This window comes from Fonsecaea monophora, assembly GCF_001642475.1.
Source record: "Fonsecaea monophora strain CBS 269.37 chromosome Unknown Scaff46, whole genome shotgun sequence".
Taxonomy (NCBI): domain Eukaryota; kingdom Fungi; phylum Ascomycota; class Eurotiomycetes; order Chaetothyriales; family Herpotrichiellaceae; genus Fonsecaea; species Fonsecaea monophora.
Genome location: NW_019173977.1, coordinates 84,103 through 99,447, shown reverse-complemented (window position 1 = coordinate 99,447; position 15,345 = coordinate 84,103). Strand labels below are relative to the sequence as shown.

General features: G+C 52.4%; 5 protein-coding genes across 5 annotated transcripts; 2 read left to right on the top strand and 3 right to left on the bottom strand.

The window, feature by feature from the left end:
* Positions 1–203: 203 nt before the first annotated feature.
* AYO21_06567 (hypothetical protein) lies at positions 204–2,602 on the bottom strand (the record flags this gene model as incomplete). The annotated part of the gene is made up of 4 exons (XM_022656526.1): positions 204–921; positions 973–1,202; positions 1,261–1,531; positions 1,617–2,602. The coding sequence occupies 4 exons, from the start codon at positions 2,600–2,602 to the stop codon at positions 204–206; spliced, it is 2,205 nt and encodes a 734-aa protein (XP_022511136.1).
* Positions 2,603–3,485: 883 nt separating this feature from the next.
* On the top strand, positions 3,486–5,611 carry AYO21_06566 (hypothetical protein; the record flags this gene model as incomplete). The annotated part of the gene is made up of 7 exons (XM_022656525.1): positions 3,486–3,651; positions 3,740–3,756; positions 3,822–3,917; positions 4,013–4,181; positions 4,255–4,385; positions 4,435–4,957; positions 5,019–5,611. The coding sequence occupies 7 exons, from the start codon at positions 3,486–3,488 to the stop codon at positions 5,609–5,611; spliced, it is 1,695 nt and encodes a 564-aa protein (XP_022511135.1).
* Positions 5,612–5,863: 252 nt separating this feature from the next.
* Positions 5,864–7,030, bottom strand: AYO21_06565 (hypothetical protein; the record flags this gene model as incomplete). Its single annotated transcript, XM_022656524.1, has 1 exon — positions 5,864–7,030. One exon carries the CDS (start codon positions 7,028–7,030, stop codon positions 5,864–5,866), a length of 1,167 nt encoding a protein of 388 aa, XP_022511134.1.
* Positions 7,031–8,829: 1,799 nt separating this feature from the next.
* Positions 8,830–9,768, bottom strand: AYO21_06564 (hypothetical protein; the record flags this gene model as incomplete). The annotated part of the gene is made up of 1 exon (XM_022656523.1): positions 8,830–9,768. The coding sequence occupies one exon, from the start codon at positions 9,766–9,768 to the stop codon at positions 8,830–8,832; it is 939 nt and encodes a 312-aa protein (XP_022511133.1).
* A 3,234-nt stretch (positions 9,769–13,002) lies between these two features.
* On the top strand, positions 13,003–14,691 carry AYO21_06563 (hypothetical protein; the record flags this gene model as incomplete). The annotated part of the gene is made up of 1 exon (XM_022656522.1): positions 13,003–14,691. One exon carries the CDS (start codon positions 13,003–13,005, stop codon positions 14,689–14,691), a length of 1,689 nt encoding a protein of 562 aa, XP_022511132.1.
* Between the last annotated feature and the right edge of the window lie 654 nt (positions 14,692–15,345).

Sequence of the window (15,345 nt, the reverse complement as noted above, 5' to 3'; positions counted from 1 at the left end):
CTGAAGATGCGCTTTTCAACCTTTTGTTATTGGCATGTCGCATGTCGCATGTGGCTTGCTTGCTGGCCTCGCCCTCTAATGCAGCAATGCAGCAAAGCACACGATAGCTTTCTCTCTCTCCCTCTCTTTCTCGCGCTCGCTCTCGCTTCTCTCTATCAATTCAAATCCAGCTCATCTCGTTCGCTCAAACGCCACAAAATGCCCTATCGCGCCGTCGCCTCCTGATAGCGGCTGGCGATATCCAGCACCTCGCTGTCCGAGCAACGGCTGCCCAGCAACGTGATACTGAATGGCAATCGAGGTCCAGCCTCGCTTTCCTGGAACGTCGAAGATGGCACGGCAATGCCACACATGTCCAACACGTTGGCGAAATGGGTAAAGGTGCCCATCTTCGCGTTCAGCTGGATGGGATCTGCAAGCATTTCCTTGATGGTGGGATGCCACGGCGCCGTGGGCACCACCACGACGTCAAGCCCAGATCGATCTGCAGACCTGAACTGCGACGTGGCTTGTCGCGTGTACAGCGCCTTGGCCTGGAGTTCTCTGAACAACTGCACCGCCGTGCTCTGTCGTGCTACCACCTTCTCGAACAACTCCAGGATGACTGGATGCAGATGCTGCCTGTTCTTCTCCAGGAAATCGTCTGCTAGGCTAGCCAATCGCTCCGAGACGAACGTGCCTTCGTAGAGCAAGTCGCCCGCTTTCTGGAATGGTGTCCAGTCCATGGGTACCAGAGTGCCTCCCATGCCTTGAAGTCGTGAGATGGCCTCGTTAAACAGTTTTCGGAAGCTAGGCGAACACACTTCGAGAAGCTCGGGAGGAGGGATTCCAAATCGAAAGGTTTCTCTTTGTGCCCCTATCGAGTTGACGTGTCGTTCAGCCGGAAATCTGTCATGTTTCTCCTCTGTTAGTCCGCATACCCTGCGATTAAGAACGGTGAAGTCGTTTCTGGTTCTGCATATAGAAACTCACGTATCTCTGGCATAACGATCGTTTTCATCGTACCCCTCGCAGACCTGCCACAGCGTGCGTGCGTCTTCGACCGTCCTGGCTGTGAAAGCGATGCAATCAAGCGACAAGCAAGCGGGCGTCACGCCCTCAAAAGACACCAACCCGCGTGTAGGCTTGTATCCCACAACACCGTTGAAGCCAGCTGGCACTCGTCCAGACCCAGCGGTGTCTGTTGCTAGCGAGAAGGTCGCCTGGAAACCACACCTGTCAGTAACACAAGGCCTCCTTCGAGGCAAGAAACCAACCTACCAGATCTGCGCCTACGCTCACACAACTTCCGCTACTACTCCCGCCAGAGATATGCTCGTCGCTGAAAACGGAGTGTGTGATGCCAAACGGACTTCTGCACCCGCTCAGTCCAGTTGCCAATTGATCCAGGTTGACCTTGCCCAGGTATAGGGCACCTTGTCCCACCACCTTCTGGTAGCACGTTGCAGATCTGGTCGCCACGAATGCCAGTGGGGGACAGGCCGTGGTGGTTTCGACTCCTTGGACGTCAATAGAGTCCTTGACCGTGAAACTGTCGAATGAGTTAGCACCAAAGTGCTGTCTACAACAGAGAACTTCAACAGAACTACTCCTGCAGGTATTCTGGAATCACTTACGGCACACCGAACAATGCCGGGCGCGTATTCTTGTCCGGGTACAGCTCGAGCAGACGTCGGGCTTGATCCAAAACTGCCGCTCGCGACTCTCGTCGGATCCAGACCGCCCCGTCAATGTGTTCATACTTCTCGATCCGGTCGAACAGCGCATTGACCAACTCGAGGGGGGACAGTCCGCGCTTGAACGAGGCTTGGAGATCAGCGATCCCGAGCTTCCCATCCCAGGACGGCGGTGTCTGTGGAGGCGTGCTGACTCCTTTGTTCTGACTTTGCCACGGGGAAAGCACGTCCAGAACAGGTTGGAGATCGGCCACAAACCCAAATAGACCCTGTGACCAGTGTATCATGTCCAGGGAGGCGGTCTTGAAGGCCGCGTTGTAGCCGGCCGTGCTCTGGGCGATGCCACAGCACTCGAACCCTCGGTCATTCGCCTCTCTGATGGTGGTGGAGAAGCAGCATTCGGTCGTGACGCCAGAAACGAGAAGGTGAGTGATCCCGCCGGCTTTCAGCTTGTGGAGGATCGGAGTATTCCAGAACGACCCCTTGCCGGGCTTGTCGATGACCACCTCGGAAGGCAGCGGCTGCAGCTCGTCGACGATATCATGCCCGTACTCCCCGCGCACCAAGAGACGGCCCATGTCGCCTTTGTCGCCAATCACTTTCACATGTTGCGTGTTGCCCGGAGCGGCAGCCTGTCGAACGAGTTTCGACGAAGGACAGTCAGCCAGGGAAGGGACTTGTCCTTCTCTGGTATGGAAGATATGCAGGCCAGCATCACGGCATGCGTCCAGTAGTTGCTTCGTCGGAGCAATCGAGGCCTGAACGGCCTCTAGATTTCCGCCTTGGATCTCGCCAAAGCCTCCAGCACAGATGAAGTCGCGCTGCATGTCAATCACCAGCAGCGCGGTGTGCTTGAGAGGGAAGGAAAAGGGGTAGGGCTTTGCCTCGATGGTGAGGAAGCCTTGCTTGTCCTTTGACATGCCCATATTTGGTGACTTGAACACTCGCAAATCGTTACGTTGTCTGTGAACGCTATAAAGAGTCGGGGGCTTACAGCTGACGGAGATGTGAGGCTTTATACAAGAAGCGATCCCCTTGAGAACATCTGGGCTGAATCAATACTTGTACACAGTATGATGGCGATCATCCGATGTCGTTTAGTCAAGAAAACATCCAGAACGCTCAAGGTCTTGCCAACCACAGCGTGCCAAATCTGGAGGTGGTTGATCCATCGTGGCCATTGAACCAATGCTATGCTTGTCCCTGAGCGCAAGACGAGACCTTGATAACGGATAAGACCGACGACGCCGGAAACACCGTAACGAGCTAGCCTAGTATCGGCCGCCGTGTAATATTTCATGCGCCGGCGCCCACTGCACCATAATTCGCCCTGTGGCCGCCGGCGGTATCGTCACAGACATACAACACGTGACCGCAGTATCAGGAGCCTCGCCGCCGGTGCCTTCAGTGGCCGGCGGCTTTATCTGCGTCCAACCTACACCATGGCTGCCCCTGTATCTTGAATCTGGGCTTTATCCATGACGCATCCTGACCCCGGATTTGCATCTCTACAGATTTGATGGGTCTGGATGTGCAGATCTGATGACCTCGGCGGGCCTTCGACTACCATGCCGCGGGGCCTATCTTCCCGTTCCTCCTCGTGGCGCCCTGGTCTCTATCGTGCATGCCCCACTTATCTCTTCTATCCTGCATGTGTCCAGCCTTGGAGTTGAGCTTCGTCAACTCATGAGCTGAAGACCTATATAGATCTCCAGATCGCCTCCCAGCTGCACCAGAGGATTCACAACCCTTCAACACTCATTTCTCTGATTCAACTTGGTCCTTGACTTGAATACTCCAACCTGCACCATGGTCAACTTCTCCAAAGACCGCTTCTCCCCGAAGCGCCTTTCGCCCAAGCACATCAAGGCCAAGATTGAGCCTCAGCTGCATTGGAAAGTCCCTATGGAGGAGGGAGTGTACCAAGACAGTCGCTGGTCCAACCCAGATCTCGACCCTGTCAAACCTGAGGATCGTGAGTCCCACCCACGCCCTTTCAACTCTGCAGAGTCGTCCTCCAGAGTTCTGGTCCATTTGATGCCCTGGCTAACTGATAGCTGCAGGTACTTGGGGTGCTGTGGTACGTGCCCTGTCCCTCCCACCGCCATGCACTAAAGACCCACCAGACTGACCTCCCTTCCATAGGACTATTGGGCATATTGGACCAGTGACATGCTTGCGCCCCCGCTGGCATCCACAGTGTCATCTGTCATGAGCTTGGGTTTTACTGCTCGAGAGACGGTGAGTAAGATCGGTTCTGTACCAGCTTGAGGAAAACACTCGCAGAACTCTGCCCCTTCCAGGAAGTCTTTCTGATGCTGACGGCACACTGGTAGATTCCCATTGTCTTTTGTGGCTTCGCGTTATGCTCAGGAGCATTGACCCTGACGGGGAAGATGGGTGCGCGATATAGCATCCCCTTTCCAGTGCTAGTCCGCTCCATTTTCGGAATGTATGGAAGTTATCCGGTCATTGTTCTCCGGTCCTTCGTGGCCGCCATGTGGAGTAAGGCCAATATCACTTTCTTATACTTTTTAGCTCGTGTTGATGTGATTGCCGAGCTGACTTTGGCGAACAGCTGCCATTCTGTGTGTCCAGGCAGGTGACTTTCTCAACAACTGTCTCACAGCCATCTGGCCGAGCTTCGCCAACTTTCCAAATCACCTGCCTGAGAGTGCTGGGATCACTTCGGCTGGACTCTTGTGCTTTGTGAGCATCCTCACTGTCTGGATGGAAATGGAGGACTGACGATTGCCAGTTCATTTACTGGATCTTCCAAACAATCTTAGCTTGTATGCCCATCAAGAAGCTCCGAATCCTTTTCCTCATCAAGGGTGTCGTCGTCCCGCCGACCTTCCTTGCCCTGTTCCTGTGGGCAGCTATCGTCACAAAGGGAGGCGGGCCCCTTGTGACTGGCCACGCCAAAATCACCTCGACATATATGAACACGGCATATTCGTCCCTGACTGGCTTGAATGCAATCATCGGCCTCTTCAGCTCCATGGCCGTCAACTTCCCGGACTTTAGTCGTTTCTCCAAGAACAATCTCAAAGGATACAACCAATTCTTTGCACTGCCAGTCATCGGCACGTTGGGAGCCTTGACCCCCATCTTCGTCACCTCAGCCCACAGCTACCTGTGGGGCGAGTTCGAGTGGTATATGCCTGCTGTCATTGCCAAATTCGACTCGCGTGCAGCCAAGTTCTTCACCGCGTTCAGCTTCATGTTGGCCACAATCGGTAACCAGATTGCCGCTGGGACGTATCCGTTCTCCAATGATAGTGAGTGTTTGCAGGCCGTTGATATGAAAAAGTCGAGCCGACAGAACTAACCGGATGCCAGTTTCTGGTCTTTGCCCCAAGTACATCAACATCTTCCGTGCCACTTTGATCATCTCCGTTTTTTGTGTAGTGTCGAACCCATGGCAGATCATCAAAAACGCGGCCGGCTTGCTTGCTTTCTTGTCCGGTTACAGCATGTTCATGGGAGCCATTTGCGGTACGATGTGTAGCCACTACTACCTCATCGTCAACAAGAAGCTCAACATTCACGAGATGTACAATGGCCATGGCATCTACCGATACTCCAAGGTCGGCATCAATTGGAGAGCCTATGCGTCCTTCTTCACAGCGGTGGCACCACTGCTGCCAGGTTTTTGCAAGAGTATCGACGCAAACCTCGACGTTGGAGGTGCTTGGAAGATCTACACCTTTTCCTGCATCTATGGATTCACCGTTTCCGGCCTCGTTTACTACTTCATCTGCACTTACGTCTCGGGTGTGGGTGTTGCGAAGATTGATGAGGCGGTCTATCCTCCATCGAAATCACAAGCAACAGATGTTGAAGTGGGAGTCGCTCCATCGGAGGAAGATTCAATCGAGGAGAAGGCTGGTGTTGCCGTGTCGATCGGGGCAAAGGAATTTGCGCCTCAGTGAAGGAGGGGCAGTGAGCAAAGAGCGTAGGATTTGGTCTGGATTGATGCCTAGCGAAGTCGTCGTGCTTGTCGAAAGACAGTGGCGAGTGGAGGAGCGAGGAACACAATACCCAAATAGTATGCTCACGAAGCCTTTCCTAGTTGTTTTGAAATTACCACAGATATGTCTGCAACAAGGTCCACTTTCCTTGACTGATAAGCCACATCCTGATAGTACATTAGGAACCAGGCAATAGATCGAACTGTTCCAATCCTATCGGTAATATTCCTTTGTGGTTCGTTTGACCACTTCAGTCTCGTAGTCCGAGTAGCTCGAGCGGTCATCATCACGGTGGTGACGGTGGTGGTGTCGGCCTCGAGAGTGGCTTCTCTGAGGAGGATACCGGGGTTGTTGGTCATCCTCGTATTCATATTGTCGCATTGTTTCCTCTGTATATGTCCGTCGCTCATCATCCTCTTCCTCGTGCTCATGGACTCTCGGGTCACTCCTCTGAGGACCGTATCTAACTCGGGAGCGGCTTCGGCTCCTGTTTCGGCGAGTGTAACCCGCCGCATAGAGACCGTCCTCAAATTCTCCATTGCCAACGAGATAGCGACCAGCCAGGTGTGCCTCGGCCCCGGGTCTTTCGTGCTTGCTTTCACTAGCATCGTGGTGACTGATTTGATCTCTGTAAAATCCTACACTGTGTTCGCTGCGTCGTCCCGCGAGAGAGGGTGGAGAATTATTGCCGCCGCGCATTGCACTCTTGAGTCGTTTCGGTGGAGCAATATCGTCGACATAAGCGTCCAAAGTGCGCCCTCGGCGGCTGTAGCGACCATCGTCGTCGATTTCTTCCATAACCTGAACATCCTTGTAACGAACGTCTCTCACTGTTCTATCACGACCTCCACCTCGAATGTTCTCATACATAAACACATCATCAACCTTCTTGGACGTCGTCAATGGTAGATCGGCATATCTTGAGCGTGGAGTTCGGTCATAACCCCTCGAGTCGACATCAACCAGATAGCCGCGGGAGCGTCCGCCATCAAGATCGACGACGTAAGTTCCATCATCTCTCCGTTGGGGTCGCAGAACCTCATACTCGTATCGACCATGATCATGGGGTCGATCAATAATCACAGCATTGGAACGTTTGACATATGATTCGGAATTTCTATCGCGGCCGACTTCGTAAGTTGTCCTTGTTGCACTTGCTGGTGGGGCCAATTGAGTGCGTATGTCACTGGTCCTTGATCTTCTATCAACCTCAATGCGGTCATCACGATAGTCTCGTGAGTATGACTTTTCAACACGATACTCATCATCGTAGTCATATTCCCGCCTTGGCTTCCGGGTGGGGACCCGGTCATCGATTTCATCTCTGGTTCGGCTGGCGTACACGACTTTATAGGAGCGGTCATCTCCCCGTGTAGACATTGTGAATAAGTTTCGGGATAAGTTCTGAGTCAATGGATGGACTCAAGCACAACGATAGAGTAAACTGCATTGAGCTGAAAAAATTCTCTTCGGACACCGCAACGGTTCAGAGCCCAGCAGATTGCTTTTTTCGCCCAGCGCTTCCCTAAAAAAGCGCGTGGAATCTGAATGGCTCAGTGGACAGGGCCAGCCTGGGCACCAAGTGGTGTGCGGGTGATGGGAGTTGGTTGGGAGGTGTGACAATTGGCGATGCTGAGTGAACTTGCGGTGACTGGTGCTGGCTGCTGCTGGCTGCGTCCGCCAGCTGACGTCATCCGCTGGTGGTCTGAGAACTGGCCTCGCTTGCTCGACCTGTTGCCTTGTTTGTGCAATCACCGATCCAAGCAACCAAAAGTTCAACCTGCTGCAAGGTAGGGGCTGCTACTCGACAAAATGTGTTGTACAAAACACGACCACTCTCGCACTGTCGCGCACAAGCCGAGATCGTTTAATTGGGTTTGAATCGGGTCATTCTGGCGACATATCTTCCTTGGCACCCTGCTGCCCCTGAAACAAAAACCCCTAAAGGAATACGAGACGAGAAGCTGATTTGACGACCAGACCCTTGCGATTTACCTCGTACCCCTGGTCGATATCATCCTCAACTGCTTAATGTGACCAGCAAGCTGCCGGATTGAGGTAGCTGACATCTAGCAAATGACGGTTCAGCTCAGGAAAGACGTCACAATGGCAAAGAGAGGATTCCAACCATACGCGAACAGGTGTTTATTCGAGAATTTTGTGCCATTTGAGAAGCATCCGGACCGCAGTGGAAGAGGCCCCAGTATCTTTGCATGCGAGGTATCGTCATGTTCTTTGCCAAGTGGAGAGAGAGCAATTGGTCTGCTCTAGGAAGTTCCCTGCCTTGCTAATGATTGGGTGGTCTTTGGTACCTCTCGCAAAGAAAACGGAACGAGATAACGAAGATCCTATTACGACTCCCGGTTGTCCTGGATTCGAGGAATTGTCCTGGTGATGGGTCGTATTCTCTCTTCATGTGAATCTGTGGTAGAAATACAAGGGTTGTGGATAAGGATCGAGAGCATCCAAGCCAGGAAGGAGATCACACACAGTTCAATGACCAAATGATGAATTGGCTGCCGTGACGCCGGTGCCTCCTACGCCGCATTCTCGAATGATATGTAACAGAGGTCTGTTTGTACAAGAGAGCAGCAAAGCTGCTAGACCTTCGAATCCCATTGACCCCCATGTTCACTGTCATATCTCAACAAGCAACATGCGCCCCAGCAACAACAACTTTCAAGCAGAAGTTTCAATATCATATGGAGTGGAAGGCCATAAAGGTATCTTTATCCCCGGCGCGGGGACCTCCAGCTGAGACTCTTTGGGCTAGACAACACCCTGCACAAAGTCAATAGATCCGGCTAGTCTTCTGATACCAATGGTGGACAGACCACAGGTGCTGTTGTACGGGAATTCCACGACAGAGGAATCCCACCTCGAAGGGCCACATGTATGTGAGTCCATCGTCCCCAACCACCATTGTTAAGACCCGTCGATCACCACCCTCTTGCAAGGGCCGATCATCGCCGATCCAAGCACGAGAAAATATTGATTGGCGGCTTTGCATTTCCGTTAGCAAAGTCAGTTAATATAACTCCCGAACTCCACCAGGGAACGTCCTGGTGCCGGTCACGTGCGGTCCAGCTCTGATTAGAATTGCGCCAGTGTAGAGGCTCGGATTCGTCTTCCACGGGTCGTTTCTCGCGGTGCATCCACAGATGGGGGCATTCACGTTCCTAGACCACCCGGCATAAACCACGCGCGGCAAAGGACTCTGTCCTCTGACCCAAATTGAGACGTGAAGTTTGCTCAGCGCGTATGCTGTTCGCGATAAAGAGACGGCATCGATTGATGAGATCCATCAATTTGCGGTCTGAACTGTCGGAGACATCGAGACAGCCGGTAAAACAATTGATGGCCTTGAGATGCGTTTGTGCAGCCGTAAAGTCCTGAAGATACCAATTTGTCACACAGTGGAGCAACATTTCCTGCAGAATTTGTCGGTCCGTCAACGTTCTCAGAGCTGGGTCGCCGAGCTGCTCCCGGAGTCTTTGGAGGGACGGTTGCATATACTTGGTCGCCTTGATTTCAAATTCCTCGCGTCGAGTGGGTATATCGGCCCCCATCCTAGCAGCTGTACAAGCAAGCATGGCAAATCCGTGGATTCCACCGACTGTCCGTGTCGAGAAGCTCGAGAAATCTTCACAGGAGACAAGCTGATGGAAGAGATCTCGGCCTTGTGATTGGCCCGGTGAGCGTGGCTCGGGGTCAAGACATAGAGAGTTGAAATACTGTAACAGTTCTTCGACTTCAGGCGACTTCCCCGGAGAGTTGGCCGACGGAAATGGGCTCCCTGGCCCAACTGTAAACTCGGGCCCTACCGATGATACACGGGTCTTGGGTTTTGATGGTGTCTCACTTCGCAAGGGTGGGGTTGATCTCGGCGAACGATGTTTGTGGCTGATGGATTGCTTTCGAGGGGATGGAGGTCCTGAGGTGAGCTCAGTGGTGTCTTCGACTCTGAACATGTGCAGCTGTTTGTTCTTCTGGTTGCGGCATGATTGTACATGGCTTAGGATAGCCGAGGCGTCTTTGCCATGGCATCTGGACAGAGACACAGAAGCTCTGTCCTTGTTAACAAATAGATAAACCGTCGGATGCCCATTCTTGGACATGTCGATTACCGGAGGACATACAAGTCTGGTCTTTGGAGAGGTTTTTGGTGGTGCACAAAGCAGTTACTCTTGGATTCGGATTCATGTAGAGAAAGGAGGAAGTCGGGAAACTGTAGACTTATCATGATTTTCAATGGTGGTCGTCGAATTGTGCCAATTCTAGAATTTCAGCCTCTCTCTTGCACCAGATCGATGTGAATCTGCTGCATCGGATTAGCGAAGCCATATCGCACGCGGCAGGGTCGAATTGAGAAGTTGCGGCCCTCGAAATCATTGGACGAGAGAGCTTGGGATGTCCACCGAAACAGAGTCGAAGGGGACGATCGTTGATCGCGGATAAACAATCCTTTGGCGAGGGGGGCATGCTCCGAGATCCGGGCAAATAAACAGGGTCAGGCAGGAAAGGACCATGGTAAATTGCGATTGCAGTGTGTTTCCTCGATCGACGTAGATAAAACAAGTAAGATTTGTACCATGGGCTCACCACGGCTGGGCAGTACGGGCTTTGTAAACTGCGCCGGCAAAAGCGCAGGCTGCATTCCGCGCAGTCCACAGGCGACTTCGCAGCCCATAGGCATGTTCCATCCTCGCCCCATTGGCCATGGTTGCGGGCGCTTCACATGGCGTCTCGTCACCTTTACTCAGACGGGCTTCAATCCCCGTTTGATCCCCTTTCTTCAGCCACACCGCGTGATTGGTTTACTCGTGTACTTGTGCCTACTCGCACTCGGTACTTCGTTAAGGTGGTCGATGACCACTGGGGACTAAGAGCCACTGGATGAGAAAGCCCATTGGGCTCGGGAGGGCCACCACGCGCATGAGATCGGTAGATCAGGAAAATCCCCAGCCAACACACCAGACACTTCGGCTCCGTACCTACATATGTGTACATGCAAAGATAGCTTGCGGCGGCCGAGACCAAGAGCAGTGGTGGAGAGCTCTCAGCTCCATCAGAACCTTTTGAAGCTTCGGAGCAACAAACCGAGGACTGACTCGACGGGCAGTCCGTTCAGTTCGTCGCAGTCATGTCCCTTTACCTTCTCCTTTTCATCTCCAAGCTTCCTTCTCGCGCTTCAAGCACCCTGCTTTGGAGGCATCGTTCGACACTGGGACGCGTCTGCAGGGACAGGCCATGTAAAAGCTTACCAACGACACATTGTCATGCTAATCCCCGACACCTCTTCGTATTGCTTTGTTTTGTACGGGGCCAATCCGCAACTGGGATTTCTCTTCTCAGCAGGACTACCACAGCACAGGATTGGTCATCGTGGATGTTACACTTTTGACTCCAGCACACATGGAACGTCGGTCCCTTAAGCGAGAACCCCATCCATACCTTGACAATCCTCAGTCGCGGTGTATGTGTTATGACGCCTTCTTCCCGTGGGATTGCGCCGGGAAAACTATTCACAAAAACAGGTTCACGATAAATTGCTTGAATGATGTTGGAGCTCACAAGACCAGGGCTGAAGATTGTGACCATTCACACAAGTGCGGTTTGATATGAATCGAATTGAGAGCCTGTTTGGTACTTGTGCAAGTACCAAGTGTTTGTCCTGGCAGCCCCAGTCGACCAATGTGATGATGTGGCTGCTCGTCGTTGTCCACCCGAGTGGAGAGCTGCTTCGGGCCATAAAGTACATTGATGTTTTTCTCAATTCATGTCTCAACTGGGTAATAATCTCTCAGAACTTTCGCGAAAGCTGGCGTCTCCACTTGGACGAACTCCAGACTTTTGACTTCTCAGTCATGGATCGAGATCTCTTGCTGCTCTCGTGAGATCGCATGCCGCCATCATGGCTGTATAGTGCGCTCAGCCTGGGGTGTGCCACCCCAGTGGGAGGAGGAAGTAAACATAGTACTTTTGTCAACAGTCTGAGAATATTAGCGTACGTGATCACCGTGGGTAATGAAGATCGGCCCCTGAGGGAAAGATGCCCAGGTCTAGCCAGAGCGTTGGCGAACTGGGTGTCGGTCAACGAGAGCGGTCCGCTCCAGCAGTAGGCGAGATCTGGTTGATCAACCACCTGTCATGATCGGAGCAGGTTTCCGACCTGGTTCCAAGACAGGACTGGAACGCTGCAATCATTCCACTTTTGACTCTAGAGAATCGGATCTTTTGTGACGCTGGTCTGACAATGAGCTGCAACCTCCGGCTGTCAATTATGCTTGCTGTTTTGGCTTCTTTCTCCCTGACCGTTTGGTCGTCTGCCACCGTGTGTGATTAACACTCGACCATTATGGAATGACCAAGATGCTGGTTCAATAGCATTGTCCTCCTTAAAAATGTGACGATGTTTGCCATTTCCTTGACAACTGCTGGAACTCGCCCCACTTTCATGGTCAAAGTCCATCAGTCAGGCGGGTCAAGGGAGCGAAGGTGAAGTAGAGGAATGGAGCTCGAATGCGATAGAAGGTGACCGATAGTGCTGAAGCACCATGTTCGATGAAATCGATCTGGGAAGACTGCAGAATTCGCGGCGAGCATTGGGAATCGCCTACTTCTGCAGTTACTCGTAAGTGTTATACAGGCGAACGCCTACGCACCATGCAAGAAGGTTGCAGGCATCTCAAGGTACAAGTAGACATGTAACTTTCCGCGCTGGTGACGCTACATGAGTAGCTGATGACATTGTGGTGGTGGCTACCGAGCAATAGTTAACGGTTAATTCCAGCTGGGCGAGGCGAGCCTAGCGAACGAACGTCAGGGGTAAGTCCGAAAATCAGGCTGCTATTGATACAGTCAGTTTCCCTGGAACGAAGATCGTCGCCTAAAAATGTCAGGCTCTTTCCTTTTACGCCTATCAGCCTTGCTGGGTAGGACAACCAAGGCAAGTTCCGTGCCTATCACTGCCCTCAGATGACCAGGTTCGACTGATGATCGTCCCCGGAAGCCTCTGCGAACGTCGAGATGCGCCATGGTGATTGGGCCCCCATCGTGGCGCAGGCGCGGCAACCCGACAATTCCGAATCTTTAGGCGGGCGGTTAACAGTGATAGGGCAAAGGAAAGGCAACAAGGCGAAATGGAGAAGAGCAATGAGACAAGCCAGACAAGCGACACAAGTACAGAAGGTTCGACAGCTTTTAATGCTCTCTTTCCAGGCAATCAGTCATATGAGAATCGTTTCTGCCTTTCCCATATTGAAGCCATCTAGAGCGACAGCATTTTGTTGTTGACATGAAATTCAGGTAGAAGCCGCACCTTGAGCGCAACTTGAGCACTCACTGGCAGAATGTCTTTCTTCTTCAGTGACACCCGCAAGCGCCGCAAATACGCACAACCTCCAGCTGCTACTGTTCCTGTCTTTCATCCGAACCATCCCACTTATGCTGTGAATACCTCTACCGTCATTTACGAGGAGCCCCAACCTCAATGGACGCCGTACCCCTCAACATACACTGCTTCCGCCTTACATCCATACATGACCTCGACTCTCTCCTTACCACCCGTGCAGAGTATACAGACCGAGTACCACACAATGCCTCTGCAATATCAACATACATGGTCTCATCCACCCTCGAATCCTATGAATGTTAGTCCTCCGACAGTGCCCATGCGAATCGAGCTGCGAGAACGAATTGACCACAAGTTGGGCGACGTTATATCCCTCATTGATGAAGATGCATTTTCGGGCACCGAAAAAGAACTGATGATCACAGAGGGAGACTTTGGAGCGCGGGATTTTGAAGAAACCTATGCAATGGATCGGGATATGACGCGGGCGCTCGGAGCGGTTGAGAAAGTGCCGCCGAGACAGAAGAAACAAGGGCAACAGAAGCAGACCAACGTCTTCTCAAAGCTTGACCTGTACATGAATTCGCGATTGCCCGAGTCTCTACAACCATTTCGAGTATATATACCGACGTGGCCGCTCCTGTGTCTTGCGGCACAGTATTCGAACAGCGCATATGTCTCCCCACAATCCTCTGCAGAGCGCAAAGATTTTGTCTCGGCAGACGGCCGTTTAGGCACAAAAGCCATGGTGATCAAGTCGATTCCATGCGACGACAAGAAAACCATCGTCTTCGCCATTCGAGGGACGAGTTTCTTCAGCGTGCGTGACTGGGGAGTCAATCTGGACACCGAACCCGTGTCACCAGTGGGATTCCTGGACGACCAGGGCAATCTCTGCCACTCGGGTTTTCTCCGAGTCGCCAGAGCGATGGTCAAGCCGATTGCTGCGAGACTTCGCTACTTGCTGGAAGAGAACCCATCTCGTTCCAGCTGCTCCCTCCTCATCACAGGTCATTCCGCAGGCGGTGCCGTCGCGAGTTTGTTGTATGCCCATATGCTGGCTGAGACCGTTCAGTCCGAACTCAACATCTTGACAGGCTGTTTTAAGAGAGTCCATTGTGTCACGTTCGGAGCTCCACCTGTTAGTCTCTTGCCGCTACAGAAGCCCGAGACTGCTGATGGACGACTTCGTAAGTGCCTGTTCCACTCATTTATGAACGAAGGCGACCCTGTGGTGAGGGCCGAAAGGGCATATGTGAAAAGTCTTGTTGACCTCCTATCGCGACCAATCCCATCATTACCAGCTTTTGAGCCAAAGCAGTGCTCGGTGTCGACACTGACCGCTCTGGGAGCGTCTATGTCGAGACTAGATCTCTCGCTGATCCCCGCCCCAAAGAAACAGTCGAAACCCAAGCCCCCAAAATCAAAACCGCCGTCTCTTCCACTCAGGAAGCTCTGGTGGGACGTCCCTCCCGCAACGCTGTCGAATGCAGGTCGTCTTGTGGTGCTCCGTATCCCGGACCGTCCTGGTGCGAATGAAGCGGACGTGACCGCATCTCTGGTCAAGGATGAGCAACTGCGACAAGTGATCTTTGGAGATCCTCTAGTGCACTCGATGAACCTGTATGCGAGAAGAATCGAGACTCTGGCTTTCCGCGCGGTGACGGGGCGCGGTGGAGCATGTTGACACGAGCCTCTCTCAAAGAGAAGGGAAGAGAAGAGAATCGGGAACCCGTTTCATCAGAATATGCAACAACCAAATGATCCATTGTTCAGGATAACCTGCATTATCTATTTGGATGGGAGTATCAAGAAATTCACTAACCTAATGTCCTTATACATGTAACGTACGAGTCTATGTCTTGACGAAGCACGGCGTGGTTGGAATGGAATGCCGACGGAACTCAATGCAGCATATTTAATCAAGTATTCGTCCCTCCTATGAATCAACACTACAGACATGACAGATCCTCTCATCTTGAAAAAAGAAACCCAGCCATATTCCGGGAATCTTTCATTGCGACTTGTAGAGCCCTTTGATTTCCCAGGTTTGCGAGACTGCAGGTTTCGGGGCTTTTGCGCTACACTATAACTCTACGTAGCGAGATATACAGCTACATAGAAATATAGTTAAAGGAGTATCTCGCGCGTACGTTTTCCCACCCTGAGTTATACGCACCTCAATTCATACATCTGTGCGTACCGTACCGAGGTACGATGCATGCGTGTTGCTATACTGTGCCATGTTCTTTAGGTGTCCCAAAAGGTGCACCGTCTCTCCGCCTTGGGGCAAGGAAACGAGGCTGACATTCCACGCCCTCGCCCGCGCCTCGCCATGTAC